Raw genomic sequence first — 23,966 nt, 5'->3', positions numbered from 1 at the left:
TTTCAAAATATTCTTCAAAATTATTGTGAGACACAACAAAAAAACCTTGTGTGTGCTTTTGTTGTTGTTGATGATCTGCTCATTTTTAAGGCAGTGCTTCTAACATTTGACTCACAGTTTCTTGCTGAATGTTGTACCAGTGTGACCATGGCAGATCCTCTCGGTGATAAAAAATTAAACACATCAGTTTTTGACAGGATTTGAGAGACATGTTGATATATTATGCACTAAGCATCTGTGAATATCTGATCCATCTTGAGTTGTTCACGCCCACATTGATTTATTCATGTTATTAGTCTAATTTCAGTTTTTCAAACATTTATAACATCCACTATCCTATTTATTTTTAAGTACATGATAGATTTCACTCATGCACATGAAAGAATCCTCTATGCTGTGAGCTGTTGGTGATTTTTTTAATACATTTGATAGAAATAGCTTCGTAATAGCCAGATTAATTTATCCTTAAGATTATGATATGAGCTGCAATCTCACTTGATTCTGTTTCTCACTGATGTGAGTACTTCCGAGCAAGCAGTTAAAATGTTTCATGTCTTATAAAATCATTATCATTTGTACTTGTGGCAGATGGTGCAACACTTACAATCAAAGATGATGTTAAAAGTGGTGTAAACATGTCAATACATGTACCAGATATGATTGCCAGTTATATGACGCTTGAATGAGAAATTATGAAACTTTAATGAATTCACTCCTGAAGCCAGTCTACATCTGGATAAATTAATTAATTTACAAACTGCTCATTTTCCCCCTGTGCCACCAAAGTCCCGCAGGTAAATTCCTCGTATGTTGCAAAACATACTTGCCGAATAAAGTGTGATTCTGATCTGATTCTGATTCTGATATAAAGATAGAGGTATATAACATTATGAAGGAGTGGATAGGGCAGATAGTAAAAATACACAATGAGGGTATTGATTCCGGTGACAGGCCCTTCGCCATTCTTGTCCATGCTGTCCATGTTTGCATACTGGGCTAGTCCTGCATGTGACCTGTAGCCCTCCAAACCCATCATTTCCACACTTCTGTCCAAATTTATTTAAAAACTCACAATTGGGTCCACTTCTGTAGCTTCCTCTGGTGGCTCATTCTAGATACGAACCAGCTGCTGAATGAAAAAGTTGCATCTGTATCCCTTCTTTAAATCTCTCCCCTCTCAATTTAGGCCTATACCCTCTACCTTGTGGAAAAAGACTGTGAGCACTCACTCTGTCCATGCCGATAATGATCTTGTATACAATAAAGTCACTCCTCAGCCTCCAAAGAAAGAAGTCCCTGCCTATCCAACCTCACCCAGTGGCTCAACCTCGCAAGTCTGGGTAACATCCTGATCAATCTCTTTGATAATCTTTTCCAACTTAATGACATCCTTCCAATAACTGGCCAGCCAGTACGCCATGTGGTACTCCAAGCATGGTCTCTCAGAAGGGAACCGAAGGGGATATTTATTCACACAGAGGCTGATTGAAAATTGAAACGCATCTCTTGAAGTGATGATGGAAACAGATATTCTCATGCCATTTAAGAAGCATTTAGACGAGTTCTTGAATCAAAGGCAAAGGAGGCTATGGGCATAACGTGGAAATAATGTAATAGTGTAGATAGGTACAGATGGCATGGACATAGAGGGCTGAACAGCCTGTTTCTCCGCTATATAACACCAACAACCACCTAATAGTCACACACCGACAATATTTGGACAGATTGATGGAGCATTAGAACAAGTTTAGCCATATCATACCTTGAATATCTTTTCTATTTTTGCTGAGCTCATTGCTGATCCATAGTCATAGAGTGATACAGTGTGGAAACAGGCTCTTCGGCCCAACTTGCACATACCGGCCAACATGTCCAGCTACACTAGTCCTACCTGCAAGCATTTAATCCATATCCCTCTAAGCCTGTCCTATCCATGTACCTGTCTAACTGTTTCTTAAATGTTGGGATAGTCCTCAAATACCTCCTCTGGCAGCTTGTTCCATACACCCACCACCCTTTGTGTGAATCCATGGTTTGCAAAAATGAATAGCGACTTCAATCATTGCCACATTTAAACGTCTATTTAAGGACTTGATTCAGCACATAAACCTCTCAGCTGAGGGAACAATCACACAATCCCTTCAAGCAATCGCTGGTGGCAATGTAAGGATTGCCAAGTCTGTCCCTCCCATGAAGAGACACTTCTCTGACTGCACCTGACAGGCCAGATGGAATCAAGGCTTGTGAAGTAGAGAATTAATCTCACAACGTTGTATAGAACAACGACATAGAACATTTCAGCATCGGAACAGGCCCTTCGGCTCACAGTGTCTGTCATAAGGTCATAAGGAATAAGAGTAGAATTAGGCCATTTGGCCCATCAAGTCTACTCCGCCATTCAATCATGGCTGATCTATCTCTCCCTCCTAACCCCATTCACCTGCCTTCTCCCTATAACCTCTGACACCTGTACAAATCAAGAATCTATCCATCTCTGCCTTAAAAATATCCACTTCGCCTCCACAGCCTTTGTGGCAAAGAATTCCACGGATTCACCACCCTCTGGCTAAAGACATTTCTCCTCATCTCCTTCCCTTAAAGAACGTCATTTAATTCTGAGGCTATGACCTCTAGTCCTGGACTCTCCCACTAGTGGAAACATCTTGTCCACATCCACTCTGTCCAAGCCTTTCACTATTCTGTCTGTGACAAACATAATGCCAAATTAAGCTAATCTCCTCTGCCTGCATGTGATCCATATCTCTAATGTCCTGCATATCCACGTGCCTCTCTAAAAGCCTCCTATTCAGTTATTACACCACAAACCCTTTGACATAGTAACAAATGCAAAGAGTCATAGCTCCTGATTTTAACGACAAATATGAATGCAGCTGAAATATATTTATACTCGTGCTAATTTACTGTGGCAAGTTCATGTTCTGATGAATTCATGAAATCTATTTTACCTTGATCAATAATATGAAACCAAGGGCCAATTTTTCAGCTCATTATTTTAAAAGTTGTAGTGCTGTAGACATGGATTGTAATTCTTTGTACCTACCATTATTTCCTTTCAGTACAATTTTAGAGGAATTATTAGCTGTTCAAGTGGCATATTACCAATTTCAAAATGATTGTTCTGTTCAGAATTATGAAACTAAAATTACACAGGCTGAACAGATTGACTAAATGAGGCAGATTTGCATCTCAAATGCTTGGGTGGTAATGTTGTAGAGTTTGCTTGTGGTAACATTTTCATACCAGTAATTTCAGTGGAATGAAAAGCAGACAGATCCTAAAGAGATCCTGCATTGTACCCATCAATGTAGAATCAATATTCCACCCGTATTTCACAAAATGTAATATGATCTTCTAGTTGTGCATTACGTCATAAAATCCTTCGTGAAGGGATTTACTTTTTAGATTTGATGAGATGATAAAATACAAAAATAACCACTCAAAACACCCATCAAATTAATTTTCTGCAAAATGAAAGGCTATATTTAGCCACTATGCCGATTAGCCTTGAACAAAGAATAATTTCAAGTTAAGTGTTTATATTAAAATTGAATCAAAATATTATTAGAAATATTAGACATCGGTGGGTTTCCTGTTGTTTTGAATTAGTAACTTTTATAAGTGCATACGTTCTAGGAGCAGAATTAGGTCAATCGGCTCATCAAGTCTGCTCAATCATTCAATCATGGCTGATCTACCTTTCCCTCTCAACCACATTCTCCTGCCTTCTCCCCATAACCCATGACACCTGTACTAATCAGGAATCTGTCAATAGCCGCCTTAAAAATATCCTTTGACTTGGCTTCCACAGCCTTCTGTCTTTATTGTTAACTTATTTAACTTTATTTTCAAAGGAAAACCACGTGTTTTTTACTGAATCATGTTCACTCTTTGCATATATTCTGCACTCTGCACCTTCCCCTTTGTTCTACCTATTTGCATTTAAGTTTGACTTGATTGTTATCCCACCTGATGGGCTAGCATGCAAAACAAAGCTTTTAACTATACCTCGATACATGTGACAATAATAAACCTAAACCTTGTCTTTGTAGGTGGAAATTGAAGCACTGAAAATGGAAAACGACCGTCTTAAATCTGATACAGGTACAGGAACTTCACAAACTGTGCCAATTACTTCTGCCACTTCCTCTCCTCGGCCATCACTAGGGCTCACATTAGCTCATTCGTTCAGTCTCAGTCTTACAGACTCTGTTGACCAAGGTAATGTTAAATACAGCTTCTACTTCATCTGTGTCTCCCAACACTCCATTTCACAAATTGCAAATGTCTCTGCGCATTTATGCTATGGTGGAAAGTTAGTTGACTAGATTTATTGGTAGTGGAATACATTGCCACAGACGGCTGTGGTGGCCGTCAATTAATGTTTTTAGGGTGGAGATCGACAGATTCTTGATTAGTACGGGTGTCAGGGGTTATGGGAAGAAGGCAGGAGAATGGGGTTGAGCGAGAAAGATAGATCAGCCATGATTGAATGGTGGAGTTGATGGGCCAAATGGCCTAATTCCTCTCCTAGAACATGAACTATTGATTATTATTAAATTGGCCAGAGTAAGTTTAATTTTGAGATCAACATCTCTGCTTCAAAAGTTTTGTCCCTGCCCCTCCTCCCTACAATCAGCAGTTGTTGAAGTTTTTCTTGTTCTTCCAAATTCTGGTCAGCCTTTCCTCTCGCTCAGCCTTTTATTTGACATTCTCATAATTAACCCTCAATCAGAAACTGCTCCCCACACACCGCCCCCCGTCCCTGCCCCCTTCCACCTATATCCCTCCCTGTGTCTTTATGTTTCACTTCTTTCCTTATGTTATATGCATATTCTCCAGAGATGCTCCCTAACCCGCTGCGTTACTCCAGTACTTTGTGTCTTTGTTCCTCATTTAGGTGTTTGCAAATGAGAATATATAGAATGTAGTTAACGCCACTTTAATTTTATAACCTTGTTACTAGGTGACACAGTGGTGCAGCAGGTAGAGCCACTGCCTCACAGCGCCAGAGACCCGTGTTCGATCCTGACCTCGAGTGCTGCCTGTGTGGAGTTTGCACCGTCTCCCTGTAACTGCATGGGTTTTCTTCAGGTGTTCCGGTTTCCTCCCACATCCCAAAGACAAGCAGGTTTGTAGGTTAATTGGCTTCTGTAAATTGCCCCTAGTGTGTAGGAAATGGATGAGAGAGTGGGAGAACATAGAATTTGCATGAGTGGGTGATCGATGGTTGATGTGGGCTCAGTGAACCCTGTTTCCATGCTGTATCTCTAAAGTAAACTAATTGCAGATGCCGCAAAATTGCGGAGTTTTTAATTTATTTATTAAATATCAGTTGTAATGGACATCAATATGTTAAAATTGGCGGGACTGGCAGCATCTCTGGAGAACAAGGCTATTTAAAAAATGTACAAGAAATTTCTTGTAACAGGATAGAATTGAGTAAAAATATTCTTTGGGACTGAAACACCAACACAGACTTAACAGACATATTTCTGTGTTGTATCATCCTGAATCCATTCAAGCTAATCGTGTACATGCACAAAATCCTGGAGTAACTCAGCGGGCAGGCAGCATCTCTGGAGAAAAAGAATAGGTGACGTTTCGGGTCGGAACCCTTCATCAGGCTGTATTGTTGCAGATCGTGTGTTAGACAATTTATCTTCCATTATATCAGTAAATTATAACAGCTGTTTTGATGTAAATAGATATTGCATTGATAGAACTGTACAGTGCTGGTGGAAAATTGCACTTAAGCAAATTGTAAATTGGACCTTTGTCACTACTATTGGAGCCATCAACAAAATCTCATGTTTTTAGAGGCTTGACAAATATCTTTTACCAAGGATTCTTTAAATTAGTAGATTTTATATAATAGTCACTGCTGTGTTTCTGGTAAGTTATATTCTTGTTTTTTTTGGCATACATAATGAGAACATTTAATATGTAAAGTGAGCTGTAGAGAGAGGTTAAGCAGACCAGGCTTTATTCCTTGTTCAACAGGGGTGGATGAGGGGTGATCTCATAGAGATGTGTAAGATCATCAGAGGAATAGATAGGGTGAATGCACAGGGCCTTTTAGCCAGAATAGGGGAATCCAGAACAAGAGGACATCCCTATAAGGTGAGAGGGGAAATATTTAATAGGAAGAAGAGGGTGACTTTTGCTGCCAGAGGAGGTAGTTGAGGCAGGTGCTATAACAACATTTATAAGACATTTGGATAGGAAGTATTTAGAGGTATATGGGCCAAACATGGACAGGTGGGACTAGTGTAGATTGGGCATCTTGGTCAGCCTGGGCAGGTTGGGTCAAAGGTCCTGTTTCCATGCTATATGACTAAGTGGAAGGAATTGCAGAGCAAAAGAAAATGGCCCAACCTTTCCTGATGCTGAGTAATGAATCTACTTAGGGCAATATGTCGTTTGTGTGTGGAAGAAATAAAACTAAACTTATTTAATGAGGGAGTGAAATTATTTCCTTGTATAAAAAAGTATAATTTATCTGCTCACACCCAAAATAGTAAAGATATGTTTTTTTGTTTTCATTTTCATTGAGGGCTATACAGTGGTGCAAATGGTAGAGCCACTGCCTCACAGCGCCAGAGATCCATGTTCAATCCTGACCTCAAGTGCTGTCTGCGTGGAGTTTGCACGTTCTCCCTGTGACCGGATGAGTTTCATCCGGATTATCCGGTTTCCTCCCATATCCCAAAGACATGTGGATTTGTAGGTTAATTGGCATTCTATAAATTGTCCCTAGTGTATAGGGAGTGAACGTGAAATTGGGATAACACAGAACTAGTGTGAACAGGTGATTGGCGTGGACTCGGTGGGCCGAAAGGGCCTATTTCCATGCTGTATATTCCAATCAATTCATTCAATCAATCAGTTTCATGTGATTCATGATAGAATAACAAACAAGCATGATCATTTGGCTGTATTTGAAACAGGCGAGAAAAGATTGCCATTTTCCTATCGTTCCTTCGAAACTGTACCACTGCTCATGTGTACATAATAGCTTTTATGTGTACATGGTGAAGATAGTCGATTAGTAATGAAGTTTATTACTCATTTTCACACACTCACTTAAGGATGTTCTCAGTCCAGTCTAAGAAATTACTTTTACTTGATTTTGATTTCCTACTTCTGTGAAAAAAACACACGTTTTCATATCCCTACTAGTAATACGATACAGAATTGGTGTGTTATGAAACATTGGTCTTGTTTGGTCTTGTTGCATTATTTTCTTCCTTCTCTGATTTAGATACATCCCCAATGGATGGGGTGACCTGTTCCTCCTCAAAGGAAGAAAGAAATGTTCGAATTGTGGTCCTACTGACTGAAGAGCAGATTTGCAATGAGGTAAGATGGATATTAATACATGGATAACTGGGAATCCAATGTTTAACTTGTGAGAAAGTGAAATTCTGATTAAAGTCTTCATTATTCTGCATTATACAAGCTGGTAAAGGTACAGAGAAGATTTACGAGGATGTTGCCAGGACTAGAGGGTCTGAGCGAAAGGGAGAGGTTGAGTCGGCTGGGACTCTATTCCTTGTAGCACAGGAGGATGAGGGGTGATTTATAGAGGTGTATAAAATTATGAGATTAATAGATTAGGTAGATGTACAGAGTCTCTTGTCCAGAGTAGGTGAATCGAGGACCAGAGGACATAGGTTTAAGGTGAAGGGGAAAAGATTAAATAGGAATCCGAGGGGTAACTTTTTCACACAAAGTGTGGTGGGTGTATGGAATAAGCTGCCAGAGGAGGTAGTTGAGACTGGGACTATCCCAACGTTTAAGAAACAGTTAGACAGGTGCATGGTAGGACAGGTTTGGAGGGATATGGACCAAACGTAGGCAGGTGGGACTAGTGTAGGTGGGACATGTTGGCCGGTGTGGACAAGTTTGGGTGAAAGGCCTGTTTCCACACTGTATCACTATGACTCTATCCCAAAAAAAGCATATAAAGGGGTAAGCGTGTGGATTAAAAGCAAAAGATTGTATCACTGTTTAAGTCCTTTTAGTCCAACCTGCAGTTCCTAAGCAAGGGAACAGTAACATGCCTGGGCATGCCATTAGGTAGCTGATTGATCAAATGGAGGAACTTTGTTTTGTGGCAGGACTAAGGGAGATGAGGAGCAGATTAAGAAGAGCTCATGAAGGGAAAGAGGAAGTGTGCCAAGTTTATAAAAGCTGTCCTTGGGTTTAAATCCTTTTAACGCCCCATGATCATGTTGAATTTTATTTTAAATATCCCCCTATAAGGAGCAGTGCCAAAAGCAGAACAACCGAGGCACTACGTGACTGAAGCCAAACTTCCTTCCCTTTACTCCACAGAGCCCTGTTTCCTTTTTTGTGCATGTGTGTTGCTTTTCAATGTTTCTCATGCCAGGACACCCAAACCCATTGGACCTTCACAGTTCCTACTTTCTCATTCAGAATGAAAAAAAATCTATGAGCCCTTCCATCGTTCTGTACACAGTTCAAAATAGAAAATTTAATTGAGGCAAAAAGTATATTTATTTCTCCCCAGCTAATCACACAATGACTTATTGTAGTTTTGCTGCAATAAAGTTGCATAGTACAGAAATAGGCTTTTGACCTACCCTGTCAATGTTGATCATTTTTGCCCAGCCACATAAAGCCCATTTGCCTGCATTAGGTACATATCCTTCAATGCCTTGCATATTTAAGAGCCTCTCTAAATGCTTCTTATGCACAGAGACTGTATCTGATTCCACCACCTTCTCTGGCATCATGTTCTACATATCAATCACTCTCTCCTCTCAGATGCCTTTTAAAACTCCTTCCGCTCACCTACATCCCGTCCCCCATCACATTTGAAAGCTTCAAATGAAAGTGAAAGATTACTTAATGCTTCTCATGCAAATCTTGCATATTCATAGTGATTGTCAATCAGCACAAAGATGTCAAACATATGTAATGCACGGTGTTTGATGGGACGTCCAACTTTAATTTATACGTTCATTGCCCGAAAAACCATGTGGGCAACTCACACAGGAGTATGCCTTCATAGGATGGTTGATACTTGCTTAAAGGGGCCCTGCCTTAACTACTCTGTTCCCTCATTGAATCTAACATATTGTTTTCTTCATAAGCTTATTAGTTATGCTCATCTGCCAACTGTCCCACTGCACCCACTGCCCATCCCAATTGGGCCTCGCTGCTGGAGTCAATACATATCCCTATTTGACCCTCATCCATTACTATGCCCAAGATAGACACAACATTCTGGAGTAACTCAGCAGGATAGGCAGTGTCTCTGGATGGAAGGAATGCGTGACTTTTCAGGACGAGACCCTACTTCAGATTGAGTCAGAGGAGATAAGGAAGTGTAAGGTGTGAAAATGAGACATCAGACGGGATGCAGCTCAAGGAAAATGTAGAATAAAATATTGACTTCTCTAACTTCGTTACCCTTGCTTTCCCTCTCTCTCCATCCCTCCCCTAGTTCTCCGACCAGTCCGACTGTCCCACTGATTGAATGTTATCTCTGTATGCTTCGTTGTCAGCTTCTTCTAGGCAACAATGATCTATTCTACATTTTTTGATCTGCATCCCCTTTGATGTCTCGTTTTCACACCTTACACTTACTTATCTTTGTCTCCCTCTCCCCTGACTCAGTCTGAAAAAAGGTTTCGACCCGAGACGTCACCATTCCTTCTATCCAGAGTTGCTGCCTGTCTCGCTGAGTTACTCTGGCATTTCGTGTCTATCTTCAGTTCCTTCCTACACATTGATTTGCCCAGGTCTATTTATGTTCCTGTAATCCTGACCATCCCACCCAACTGGACCTTTAATCTCACCAACTCTCCCCCTCATATAGATATTCCTCTTCCACCCCAACCCCATTTCAAGGTCAACCCGTGATAAACCTGCGTGCATATTTCACAAGTGCAACATATATCTATTGTGTATAATGCTAAATGGGTTATAGTGTATTGCCCAGTGTATATAGTGTATGTAGTTTCCATCAAAACTGGTTAGCGGCACTTTACCCAAAAGGGCACAAAGTGCTGGAGTAACTCAGCCGATCAGGCAGCATCCCTGGATAACATGGATAGGTGACGCTTCAGGTCTTCAGACTGAAACATGACCCAAAATGTGAGTCCAAAGAAGAGTCCTAACCCAAAACCTCACCTATCTATGTTCTTCAGAGATGATGCCTGACCCACTGATTTACTCCAGCACTTTGTGTATTTTTGTGTAAACCAGCATCTGCAGTTGCTTGTTTCTACACTACCCTGTACACAGCTAGATGATTGCATATTTTGAGATACCATTTTTAAGCTACTACCATTCTGCAAAATGAGGATTCTCAAATCCAATGTTCATTTGCCGGTTTTTGAAGGTAAATCCTGGTAAATAACATGGGAAGCATTATAATATCTTTCCCTCATAATTTGCATGTCCCGATCCACCTTTTCTCGTTGTAATTTGGAAGAACTTGCGCACAGGAGAAAATAATCGTGAGTTGCACTGAAAAAAACGTTATCTTTCCCCTTCAAGCCTAACCCACTATTTGGTAACTCATTTATGTATCAGTCCCCAAATCCCTTTGTTTTCTTCAGTGTCCAAAAATCTGTGCTTCGGTACTTTTAAGTACATAAGGTCATAACGTGATAAGTGATAGGAGCAGGATTAGGCCATTTGGCCCATCAAGTCTACTCTGCCATTCAATCATGGCTGATGTATCTCTCCCTCCTAATCCCTTTCTCCAACTTTCTCTACATAACCCCTGACACCCGTACTAATCAAGAATCTATCTATCTCTGCCTTAATCCGATGGATAGGCATCCACAGCGCTCCATACATTCTCAGCCCTCTGTATCAAGAGATTTCTACACATCTCTGAGATAAATGAACAACCCTGCCTTCCCAATTATGTCTAATTTTCCTCAATTCTGAGAACACTGTGATAAATGATCTCGTTTCCAGTTACATTTCTGTCAGGAAATTCATGAGTTCAAAAACTGCAAAAGGACCACTTTGACTTCATGTCCAATTGCAAAACAAATACACTTATTGTAAATAGATGTCTCAAAAGTTCCAGGCAGATGCAGATATGAAACTCAACACAAAATGGCACAAAGTACTGAAATAATTCAGCGGGTCAAGCAGCATCTCCAGAGAACATGTTCAGATGACTCTTCAGGCCAGTGATATCCTTCTTCAGATTGAAACATGACCTGAAATGGGAGTCTGAAGAAGTGTCCCAATCCAAAACCTCACCTGTCCATGCTCTCCTGACATGCTGCCTTTCCCGCTCAGTTACTCCAGCATTTTACGTCTTTTTTTTTGTAAACCAGCTTCTGCTGTTCCTTGTATTTACATGAAACTCAACAGATTTGTTTATCTCCAAACAGACTACAAAGCAGCAAGAATTTTTCCTTGGTTTTGCCAAAGTAAATGGAGCAACTGACTGGACTACTTTAGATGGAGTTATCTGCCAGTCTTTTAAGGTATGTTTAGTTTATTGCTTTATATGACTGGTTTCCTTTCAGAAAGTTCTCATAGTAGGTGATGGGATTTTCTTATCAAGAACAATACAATGTATTTAGTTATCGAGTCCCCAATGCAGCTCACCGCTAATAACATTTAAATAATTGAAAGGGCCAGCTTAAAGGGCAAGCTAGCTCGCAAAATGTCCCTGATATCATTGAGAGGGTCAGAAATCTGGCCTGTCCGGACGGGGAGTGCAGTTATCTATTGGAACTTGATGGAACAAGAATGCTCCTTCTTACTCTACATTAACTACAAAGATAAATCACACATTTTTACCTGGAGTTCAGCGATTACTGATTATATTGCTGAAAATATGGTAAAAATCTGCATCTTATTCTAACTTCCACTGGGATTGATTAGCATATTTAGTGAACTAAAGTCACCGACACCCAAACTACCTTGAAATACCAATCTCTAATTTGTTTCCTAGCTCACATGCAATGGAGAAACTGGATCTCAGAGATGCTTGCCCACCCTTCCCTACTCCACATCAAACCCTATTTTCACATCAAATCACAAGTGCCAGACAAAGTATTTTCAATACAAAGCTGGTGCCTGCACCAACCTTTTCCAAGGATGAATCTTCATTGTCTGTGGTAACCGAGTGGTATAATTTTTCCAAATTTTTTCCTAGGAAAACTCTGAAATCAAGCAAATTTTTTTTCATTATGTAATGGCTTGTCACTTGTACAATCTTGGCGGCATGTTGGTGCAGCAGTAGAGTTGCTGCCTTATTGTGCCAGAGACCCGGGTTCGTTCCTGACTTTGGGGAGCTTGTCTATACGGAGTCTGTACGATCTCCCCATGATCTGTGCGGATTTTCTACGGGAAGCTCCGGTTTCCTCCCACGCTCTAAAGATGTACAGGTTTGCAACTTGGCTTGGAATAAATGTAAAATTATCCCAAGTATGCGTAGGTTGCTGTTAGTGTACGGAGATCACTGGTCGGCGCGGACTCGGTAGGCTGAAGGGCCTGGTTCTGCATTGTATCTCTTAACTAAATTAAACTAAACTTGTATTTCAATTATCTGTATCATCATCTGGTCAACATAGTGATAAAGTCTATGAGCTACAGTGTCACCTGTCTTGTGGGATTATTAAGCGGTAGCAGTAATGTAGACATGGTTCATTTAAGACCCAAACCTCCACTGGGCCCTCTCCAATGCCAGCACACCCTTCCTCATATATGGGGCCCAAGATGAATTTGGACAAGTAGTGTCTGTAACAGTAGATATTCTGGATGGTCAAGACAAGACAAGAGAGTTTATTGTCTTGTGTCCCAGATAGGACAATGAAATTCTTGCATTGCTGCAGCACAACAGGATATTGTAGTCATAAATAGATTCAGATTCAGATTTGATCTTTATTGTCATTGTGCAGTGTACAGTACAGAGACAACGAAATGCAGTTAGCATCTCACTCTGAAGAGCGAACATAGACTAATGGAACAGTAAAATATATATATGTACATACAGTAGCAGTAGTGCAATTTTTCTGGGGAAAGGAGTGTCCGGGGGGCGGGGGTGACTGGCAATCACCAAGGTGCAGAGTTAAGTTGTGTAACAGCCGCAGGGAAGAAGCTGTTCCTGAACCTACTGGTCTGGCAACGGAGAGATCTGTAGCGCCTCCCGGATGGGAGGAGGGTAAACCGTCTGTGGCTGGGGTGAGAGGAGTCCTTGACGATGCTGCGCGCCCTTCGCAGACATCGCTTGCTCTGGACAGACTCAATGGAGGGGAGTGAGGAACCGGTGATGCGTTGGGCAATTTTTACCACCCTCTGTAGTGCTTTCCGGTCGGAGACAGAGCAGTTGGCATACCATACTGTGATACAGTTGGTAAGGATGCTCTCGATGGTGCAGCGGTAGAAGTTCACCAGAATCTGAGGAGACAGATGGACCTTCTTTAGTCTCCTCAGGTCTGATACAAATACAGATCTGATTAGTGTGTCCATATGCCGTAGAATATATATATATATATATATATATACACACACATCAGTAAACAGATAAAGTGCAATAAGTTGTTTTAGTTCATAGTTTGTTTGAAGTTGTATTTAATAGTCTGATGGCTGTGGGGAAGAAGCTGTTCCTGAATCTGGATGTTGCAGATTTCAGGCTCCTGTACCTTCTACCCGATGGCAGTGGAGAGATGAGTGATGAAGGGATAGATTTTTCACCTATTAGTGAGCTCTTCATAATTTGGTTTCAAGAGATAATTCCAATTAATTCAAATGGGATGTTGCCGAAGTAAACTGGAAATGACAATTAAGGCAAAGGCACAAAGGGAGGAGTTAGAAACTGGACATTACCTCATGAAGGGAAAAAGCACATCCAATGTGCCATGCAAAGGCAGCATGACAACTATCAGAAGAAGATGCAGTTAATAAACAGAAAGGAATTGAAAAGTTCATAGTGGAGGTAATAGCATATATAAAAAAGCTATAAATATATTGAAAGAGTTATCTAATTGTGCCTCATGAAAGATTTAAGAAATGTAAAACCCAGCAATATATAACTAACAACATGAAATGCATCGTAAATGCCGAATATTATTTCTAGGTTATTCTCAGTCTTAATTCAAAAGCTATTTTCTTTTCTATCATTTAATCATATATTTTGCAAACCTCTTGAGCCACAAACACTAAAGACTCAAGTGACAGAAATATACAAAGTTATAGTGCAAAAGTAGATCATGTAACCCATCATAACTATACCAAATGAACTGTCCAATTGATCCCAACCCTGTTTCAGCCATGTAAATATTTTCCCTTGTCATTTATTTTCTTTGAATGTAACTGCTAAATCTACAGTCCGCTGCCATCTGTACAGTTCATTCCATATCAATATAATCCTTGCAGTACATTTAATAAGGCTGTTGAATCTTGTTGAACAGTGGATACAATTTATTTTCATGTACTCTATCAATATTATTCATAATTTTGATTACTGCCACCAAATCTCCTTTTAACTCTCTATATTGCAAGAAGAACAATCCCATCTTCTTTATTCTGTTCATGTAACTGAACCTAAAATCAGAGAAAACATCTGATCCAAGAGATCTAAGAACTATCCCATCAAGTCCCAAGGCGGCACGGTGGCGCAGCGGTAGAGTTACCATAACTATCTTATTTTTTACGCTGCTTTGTTCGAAAATCCAAAGATCCCTAAATTTGGGACGTGATCTAAAAATTCTACAATCCCTGAACCTGAAGGCGGTCCCGACATGAAACATCGCCTGACATTAGTTTAGTTTAGAGATACAGCGCCCTTCGGCCCACTGAATTTGCGCCGACCAGCATACACTAACACTATCCTACACATTAGGGACAATTTACAATTTTTACCGAAGCCAATAAACCTGTACGTTTTTGGAATGTGGGAGGAAACCGAAGCACCCGGGGAAACCCAGGCGGTCACGGGGAGAATGTACAAACTCTGTACATGCAGTACCCGTAGTCAGGATCAAACCTGGGTCCCTGGCGCTGTAAGACAGCAACTCTACCACTGCGTCACCGTGCTGCCCGTTCCCTTCACAGGACCTGCTGAGTGCCTCCATCATTTAGTGTTTTCAAGATCCCAACATCTGCAGATTCTTGTGTCTCTTGTGATCCCCATTCTTTAATAGTTATAATGATTGGTCACTTTCTCCAATGTATCTTTCCTGTACTTTCTCCTAAAATGGCTTAATCTTAGTTACCAAAAATCCTTACGTAGAAAGTACAGAAACCAAGTAAAAGTGCACGTATTTCATTAATCTAGGGCAGGATGACATTTTTCAATTAATTTAATTACCACAAGAAGAACAAACCATGGAATTTAAGGTAAGTTAAACAAAATGTTCAGTAAAATCTCTCACCTCCTCAGGTTGAGCGGGATATGGGCCAAACAGGGGCACGTGGAACTAGTGTACTTGTGCTATCTTGGTCAGCATGGGCAAGTTGGGCGTTGGGCAGCATGGTGGCGCAGTGGTGGAGTTGCTGCCTTACAGTGCCAGAGACCCGGGTTGAATCCTGACTATGGTTGCTTGTCTGTATGGAGTTTGTACGTTCTCCCCGTGACTTGCGTGGGTTGTCTCTGAGATCGGTTTCCTCCCACACGCCAAAGACGTAGGTTAATTGGTTTGGTATAATTGTAAATTGTCCCTAGTGTGCAGGATAGTGTTAATGCACGGGGATCACTGGTTGGTGCAGACTGAAGGGCCTGTTTCCACACTGTATCTCTCAACTAAACTAAACTGAAGAAGGGTCTCGACCCGAAACGTCACCCATTCCTTCTCTCCAGCGATGCTGCCTGTCCCGCTGAGTTACTCCAGCATTTTATGTCTACCTTAAACTAAATTAAAGTTTGACTGAAAGGCTATTTTCCGTGCGGTTTGACTCTGTGACTCTCTGAATCTCTCTTAGGACTACATTACAAAAGTGGACCCAGTGTCTTGTCTTGGCTTGAGTACAGATGCCATCTACAGCTATAGTGTTGATCATGCGAAGCGAGTGTTTGGAACTGAACCACCAGACCTGCTGCCCCACAGATATATGGGAAAAGAAGTCACCAGCTTCTCCGTCACTTTGAAAGGTCAGTAACAAAAAAATGATGTGGTATCTCCCGGCCTTTGATGTTTAAAGATGAACAAATGGTTAGTACATGACAATGTTGTGATCGTTGTACACTGTTCCAGTTTCTGGTGTGAAATGAAATGTGTGTTCTGTTGGAGGCTGTGTTTTACGGAAAATATAGAGAAAGTACTATTTAATAATCTGTGGGTGGGGGAAGATGCGGATAGGTGGAACCAGATGGGAGGGGATGAGAAAGTTGGACCAAGGAAGAAGCAAACTAGGGTTGACAGGTGAGTGTGGATGGGTGAAGAACATCAAGCATGTGCGTTACATGAAATTGGAAAATTCAATATTCATTCCATTGAGTTGCAGCGACTGAAATGGATTATGATATATCGTTATAACAGGAGCAGGAGTAGATCATTTTGCCCATCAACTCTACCCCGCCAATCAATCTTGACTGATCTATCTTTCCCCCTCAACCCCTTTCCCCTGCCTTCCCCCAAAACTGTGACACCCTCACTAATCAAGTACCTGTCACTTTAAAAATACCCAAAGATTTGGGCTCTGGCAATGAATTACACACATTCACCACCCTGTGGCTTAAGAATTTCCTCCTCATCTCCATTCTCCTTTTAATATGAGGCTGTGCCCTCTGGTCCTAGACTCTCCCACTAGTGGAGACATCCTCTCCATCTCCAGTCTATCCAGGCCTTTCATTTAGTTTAGTTTAGCGATGCAGTGTGAAAACAGGCCCTTCAGCCCATTGAGTCTATGCCGACCATCGGCCACACGTATACTAGTTCTATCCTACACATCTGGGACAATTTACATAAGCCAATGAACCTGCAAACCTGCTCGTCTTTGGAATGTAGGAGGAAATCGGAGCACCCGGACAAAACCCACTCGTTCACAGCGAGAACATACAAGCTGCATACAGTCGGCACACGTAGTAGGGATCGAACTCGGGTGTCTGGCGCTGTGAGGCAGGAGCTCTATCGCTGTACCACAGTGCCACCTTTAATGGTATATTGTACAGTAAGTTTCTATGAGATCCCCCCCTCACCCTTCAAAAATCTAGCGAGTACAGGCACATAGTTGTCAAACGCTCATCATATGTTTGTGACGTTCATGAGGAAAATTGGACTGGTAATTTCACGAGAAATGTAGCTTTGATTCCCATTCGTATTTTACAATGTGGAATTTTGCAGGTCTGGTGAATCTGGTACCATGGATGTAGCCTGATTTACAATCTTACTACGTTGGAGTTAATTTCCGGGATGACGGGACTGACATATGATGAAAGAATGGATTGACTGGGCTTGTATTCAATGGAATTTAGAAGGATGAGAGGGAATTTTATAGAAGCATATAAAATTCTTAATGGATTTGGATAGGCTAGATGCAGGAAAAATGTTCCCTATGTTGGGGGAGTCCAGAACCAGGAGTCACAGTTTAAGAATAAGGGCCATTTACGACTGAGATGGGGAAAAGCTTTTTCAACCAGAGAGCTGTGAATCTGTGGAATTCTCTGCCACAGTAGGCAGTGGAGGCCAATTCATTGGATGTATTCAAGAGAGAGTTAGATATAGCTCTTTGGACTAACAGAATCAAGGGATATGGGGAATGTCCTACTCGTACACCTACTTTCTATGTTGCTATGTTTACGTATTCCATATGTATTGCGTGTTAATAATGACCAGTCTAAAATAACCAACGTGGTTCCCTTTCAGGATTACAAGAGAAAAGTATAGACAGCTTGGTCTTTGAAACACTGATTCCCAAGCCAATGATGCAGCATTACCTCAGTCTACTGCTCAAGCACCGAAGGCTTATCTTGTCTGGCCCCAGTGGGACTGGCAAGTCCTACCTGTCCATTCGTTTGGCTGAATACTTGGTTCAGCGGTCAGGACGAGAGGTCACGGATGAAATCATTGTCACGTTTAGCATGGACACACATTCTTGCAAGGTAATTTTTAGAAGTTATTTTCACCATGTGGTTATTGCATTGCCTTTGCAGTGTGTTTATTTTACATATTGCAGAAGCTGCAAGGGGCTTGAACTTTTCAACCAGGACTTCCAAAATATGCTTATTTTTCTTTATGTTTAATCTATAACAGAAACAATGGACCATTGTATCTCAAACACTAAGCTTCTGGATTTATTTTGCATTAGATCTTGTCTTTATTTAACAGGATAATATGACTTAAGTTAGCTATATTTTCCTAATTCCAAGGCCCATTGTCAATGACTGGTGCATTGAATTTACTGAAAGGAACTGCTGAATATCCGGGGCTTAAAAACTTATTGAAACTTTTTAGATATTTCCACTGTATCAAATAAATAATTTTAGCTTAATTGTTTATAACCTGATAGTGCGGACAGAATGTGAGCAGAAAATAGTCCCTGCTAAATAATACAATACATGGATAATTATCACGTAGTATGTCATCCACGTGATTCATTTTGTCACTGTGACTCTTCTTAGTATGCTTGTGACATATGAGCACTGTTAACTGTGAAATGAAAGGATTGGAAAGCAGTTCTGTAATATTTAACAATGCAAGTTAACTCCCTCCTATGGTTAATAGAAGCAGTAGTCAAACCTAATTGTAACCCAGGTCATAAACCTTCATGTTATAGTCATACAGCGTGGAAACGGGCCTTTCGGACCAACTTGCCCACACTGACCAAGATGTCCCATCTACCCTAGCGCATCCTGCCTGCATTAGGCCAATATCCTTCTAAACTTTTCCTATCCATGTGCCTGTCCACATATATTTTAAATATTATGATAGTACCTGCCTCAACTACTTCCTCTAGTAGCTCGTTTCATATACGTCACCCATGGTGTGAAAAGTTGCCCCTCAGCATGATAATTATCACAATGTGCGTCTTCATGTATGTTGGAAGCAGGAAGAAAATCGTTTTAGGTGATTTAGGTTTAGATTTAGGTATGTTATTATCACATGTACCGAGGTGCAGTGAAGAACTTTGCATCTGTCTAAACAGATCAGATATGCCATACATAAATACAATCAAGTCAAACTCAAGTGCAATTGATAGAGCAAAGGGGAAAATACAGAGTGCAAGATATAGTTCTTCGGACTGAAGAAAGGTCCTGACCCGATTCGCCACCCATCCTTTTTCTCCAGAGATGCTGCCCGACCTGCTGAGATACTCCAGCACTTTGTGTCTGTCTGATGCGCTACAATGCTGAGATCTATAGCCTGCACCCTTTGTTCTATCTGCAGATCCTTTCTATACTCAACGGGACATTAGACTTTGTCCATGGAACTGATGCGCTACAATGTTGATCTAACAGAGATTGTTAAGATTTTGAGAGGGCTTGGTAGGTTAGACCAAGACAAGATAAGACATGTGGAAGACAAAGAGTTATGGCATTAATTAAATCTAGTGGATTAATCCATGGTAAACGTTTTTAAAATCTAGTCACTAGTTGGAATGTGAACCTCCCTACAGTTAAGGTGAAAGACCAGAATAGGCTGGGAGAAAGCCCGTGTGAACATAAAGTGTTGTGCAGACATATTTTGCGAAATTGCCTATTTTGTAGTAAATTCAATGTAATTTTATGTAAAGTAGAACCTATCATGCAGTGAAATTGAAAACACTAACCTCAAAATAGGTTTGTTTGAATATTATTATACAAATGTTTAACACCTAACCATTGAATTACTCTGTTCATTAAAATATAAACAAAGGGATTTGATATAAACTTAAGTATTGGTTTGCTTTAGTATTCCGTGGTTTCAAACCCCATGAACCTTCATTGTTTATGGTGTATACAGTGTACAAGTCATGCATTTAAACAAATTCTCGCTAATGAGCTTTACATTGTTTTAGAAATGAAGAAAATATTGTTGTGTTCACGTTAATATATGTAGCAGGGAACTGCAGATGCTGATTTACACCAAAGATAGAGACTAAATACTGGAGTAACTCAGCAGCACATGCGGGGTCAAAGAAAGAGCGTTCACGTCGTGGCCCTGTTGCCACCAATCTTTCCACCACCACCTACAAGAGGCACAAGAAGCACAAGACAGACACCAATGTATGCAGATGCCGAGAAGTGTGTTCACCTCTGGCTGAATAACTTCTAATCTTGCGTGTGGACTCGATAAGAAGAAGAAGCAGCACAGGCAGCATCTCTGGATAAAAGGAATGGGTGACATTTTGGGTCAAGACCCTACTTCAATCTGAAGATGGGTCTCGAACTGAAACGTCACCCATTCCTTCTATCCAGAGATAGAAACATAGAAAATAGGTGTGGGAGTAGGCCATTCGGCCCTTCAAGCCATTCAATATGATCATGGCTGATCAAAAATCAGTCCAGCTTTCTTCCCATATCCCATGATTCCATTAGCACAAAGAGCTATATCTAACTCTCTCTTGAAAAAATCCAGTGAATTGGTCTCCACTGCCTTCTGTGGCAGAGAATTCCACAGATTCACAACTGTCTGTGTGAAAAAGCTTTACCTATCTCAGTCCTAAATGGCCTACCCCTTATTCTTACACTGCGACCCCTGGTTCTGGACTCCCCCAACATCTGAAACATTTTCCCTGCATCTAGCCTGTCCAACCCCTTAAAAATTTAATATGTTTCTATAAGATCGCCTCTCATCCTAAATTCCAGTGAATATAAGCCCAGATGCTGCCTGTCCTGCTGAGTTACTCCAGCATTTTGTCTCTATCTACTTTAATATATGTTGCTTTAATGATCATATCAGTATAAAGTTATCTCACTTTTCACATGTTTATGCATTACCATTGTAGGATTTACAGCTGTATCTTTCCAACCTCGCCAATCAAATTGACAGAGAGACGAGCACAGGCAATGTGCCGCTGGTCATAATTCTTGATGATCTCAATGAGCCTGGTTCTCTCAGTGAACTTGTCAATGGTGCCCTTACATGCAAGTATCATAAATGGTAATGATATTTTATCTTTTTAACCATTTTAAATCTTTTTAATTCCATGATGTTGCAAGGCTAATGATATTCACTATTGGTGTCATTAGTCACAATTTGGTCTGAAAACCACACAGAACTTACAATACGGCAGCTTTTCAAGACATTCGTTAAGACAAAAGGCTCAGTTTTAATCTAACCCATCCTTTGACAATGAAAGCGTTGTTAGAATGTTGTTTAAAGTAACTTGCTTTGATATAGGTACAAGAGTAAAAGGTTATACAGTTTTTTGTGAAGGAAATCTGAACATATTATCAGTGCGCTGCCATAAATATAGATACAATACAATACAATACAATTTATTGTCATTACAATTTATTGTCATTTGAGCCTCAGTGATGTTCAAACGAAATTCTGTTTCCACAGCCATACAAACAAAGACAATTTCCTAGACATACACACAATTTAATTCACACAAACATCCATCACAGTGGACCCACTGTGATGGAAGGCAAAGTATTTTCTCTCCCCTGTTCTCCATGTCTCTCCCGATATCCAAGCCCCAATCGGGCGATGCTAAGCTCCACGGCCATTTTAAGCCGTGCCGGGCGATTTACGGCCCCGCTCCCGGTCTAAAAGTCACTGTGTTGGAGCCCCCGGCGGGCGCTGGAATGTCCCACGGCCATGAAGTCGTGCCGGGCGATGTACAGCCCCGCTCCAGGTCGTTCCAACCCCGCGACACGGGCTGGAGAAGTCGTGTTGCGGGAGCTCCGGGAAGCAGTCTCTCTCTCCCCCCGGACCCGCGAGCTCCCAATGTCCCAGTCCACCGGACCTGCGGCTGCGTTGCTGGAGCCTCCGAGCCCCAGGAGTCGAGTCGCAGCAGCGAGTCACCGCCGCTCCCCACGCTCCGAGGCCGGCCAGCCCCACGATGGTGAGTAGTCCGCAGCTCCGCAGTCTCCCGAACCCCCGGGTCGTTTAGGCTGGAGGCCGCTCCACGGTGCTAGGCCCCAACGACAACGGAGACCCGACAGGGAAAAGGTCGGGTCTCCCGTACAGGGAAGAGATTTTAAACAGTTTCCCCCCGCCCCCCACATATACACATTTAAAACTAGTATTAAAAAAACCCACCAACACTACATTTAACTAGACAAAAAATAAAAAAAGACAGACAGGCTGTTGGGGCCGCTGCAACGGGTGAGTCGCGCCGTCAACTAATATGTGTTAAAGTAGATCATATTACGAGAATGACTTGTACCACTGCAGTAGTTAAGAAGCTGTAGAGAACTTTAAAACATTGTTACCTCCAGTTGTCAAGTCCCTTCAGTTTGATGGATCAGAGGGGATATGACTGGTAGAAAGAAGTGGAGGGAAGGAGTGGGACAAGAGTTGGCAAGACATAGGTGGCTCCATGTGGGAGGGTTCATTAGCAGTTGTGTTAAATGGGGGAAATATGGTGGAGATAGTTCCAAGGCTGGAGGTGGAGAAGACAAGAGGTTGCAAGGTTGGATCTAGTAAGAAAGGAAAGTGATGAGTGAAATGTAGATTCAGAGAGAGGGATGGGTAGATGTGGATAGAGGGCTAGGGGCAAAATATGGGGTTCTGGAATAAGCAGGGGGGATGCTGAGCAGATGGAGGTGGAAGCGGCAGAAGGGAAAGAATCCCTTCCCTTCTTTCTACCAGCTAGATGAATGACTGAATGATACTTTACGAAGGAGTGAGTAAATCAATTAATTAATTGATTGATTACACTTTATCATCGCATTCGACAGATCACAGTTAAATTCTTTGTTTTGTGTACCACACACAATGTCTGCAAAGAGTCGCCACATACAGGTCGCCGACAGAGTTACATATCGTTCAATATAATCCGTGAGGCCCCTCTTTGTTTTCGGCGGCTCCTTCATGCTGGGTCCCCCTTTGTCACTCAGGCGTGTCCTAGTCCGACCTCGGGCACCCACCGCAGGCCCGTTCGACTTCCAGCACTCACACGGGCCCATCCTCGGCCGCCTGCCACCATGTCCTCTCCATACTCCATCAGTTTCAAGAAGGGTCCCAACTCAAGACTATCCAGTTCCCTTCACCGATACTGTCTTACCCGCTGAGTTATTCCAGCAATTTCCTTTTCACTGTGAAATAACTTTTACAGTGAATCTTTGCAATCAAGTCACTGTTTGGCATTTATATAATATTAAAACTCTGTGGCTGCTGGCTGGCTGTGTTTCTGCCTGACTTGTGGTTGCCAGCCTGTGGGTGCCAGCCTTTGATTCGTTGCTACGCCAACACCAGACCCACAAACGCCCAGATTGTTTCCATTTCGGTAGATATTTCACTTTTCATTCCAAGTATCCACTCCTGATTACATTGTGTCGTGTTTATGTACACATTTTAAATAAAATCCTTCTCACCCCTACCCCCACTCACTCATTTTGTCGCCTCCTGCTGGTCAGCGACCATAACGGCTGCTGGCGCCCGCATCTCGCCTCAAAGACGCCATTTAAAAACAGCCGCACTGCTGAGTCCTGAACGGCTTTAGTTGGAGGACCACGTCTCCCGTGGGGGCTACGGGTAGGGAACGGCTGCGTTGGGGGAGCAGACCCAACGGGTCTGCACTTGGTCTAGTATTCACATAAAAACGCATATTCAATTTCTTTGGTCTCTGTTTCATTGATTCTGGAGACAGTTCACTTTTGCACATGGATTAGACTGCCATTTATTTCTGCTTCAAAAACACCTGTTGAGAAATATTGAATATACAGCAATTAATAATCATACAATAATTTTCTCCTTGTGTACTGATAGTTAAGGGGCGACACAGTGGCGTAGCGCTAGAGTTGCACCAGAGACCCGGGTTCGATCTGTACAGAGTTTGTACGTTCTCCCTGTGACCGCGTGGGTTTTCTCCGGGTGCTCCGGTTTCCTCCCACATTTCAAAGACGTGCA

General features: G+C 41.7%; 1 protein-coding gene across 11 annotated transcripts in view; it reads left to right on the top strand.

Moving 5' to 3' along the window:
* Positions 1–23,966, top strand: part of nav1 (neuron navigator 1) — a 513,650-nt gene that overhangs the window by 465,955 nt on the left and 23,729 nt on the right. For 10 of the 11 annotated variants that reach the window (XM_033042458.1, XM_033042456.1, XM_033042454.1 and 7 more), the window contains 6 exons: positions 4,071–4,239; positions 7,283–7,380; positions 11,409–11,504; positions 15,949–16,117; positions 17,832–18,067; positions 20,893–21,047. In XM_033042458.1, coding sequence (XP_032898349.1) covers positions 4,071–4,239; positions 7,283–7,380; positions 11,409–11,504; positions 15,949–16,117; positions 17,832–18,067; positions 20,893–21,047 — 923 coding nt within the window. The remainder of the gene's footprint in view (positions 1–4,070; positions 4,240–7,282; positions 7,381–11,408; positions 11,505–15,948; positions 16,118–17,831; positions 18,068–20,892; positions 21,048–23,966) is intronic. The other variant, XM_033042459.1, reaches the window with a different exon arrangement.

Source organism: Amblyraja radiata, chromosome 24, assembly GCF_010909765.2.
Source record: "Amblyraja radiata isolate CabotCenter1 chromosome 24, sAmbRad1.1.pri, whole genome shotgun sequence".
Classification (NCBI taxonomy): Eukaryota; Metazoa; Chordata; class Chondrichthyes; order Rajiformes; family Rajidae; genus Amblyraja; species Amblyraja radiata.
The sequence above is the reverse complement of the archived record's forward strand: the minus strand, read 5'-3'. Positions and strand labels throughout refer to the sequence as shown.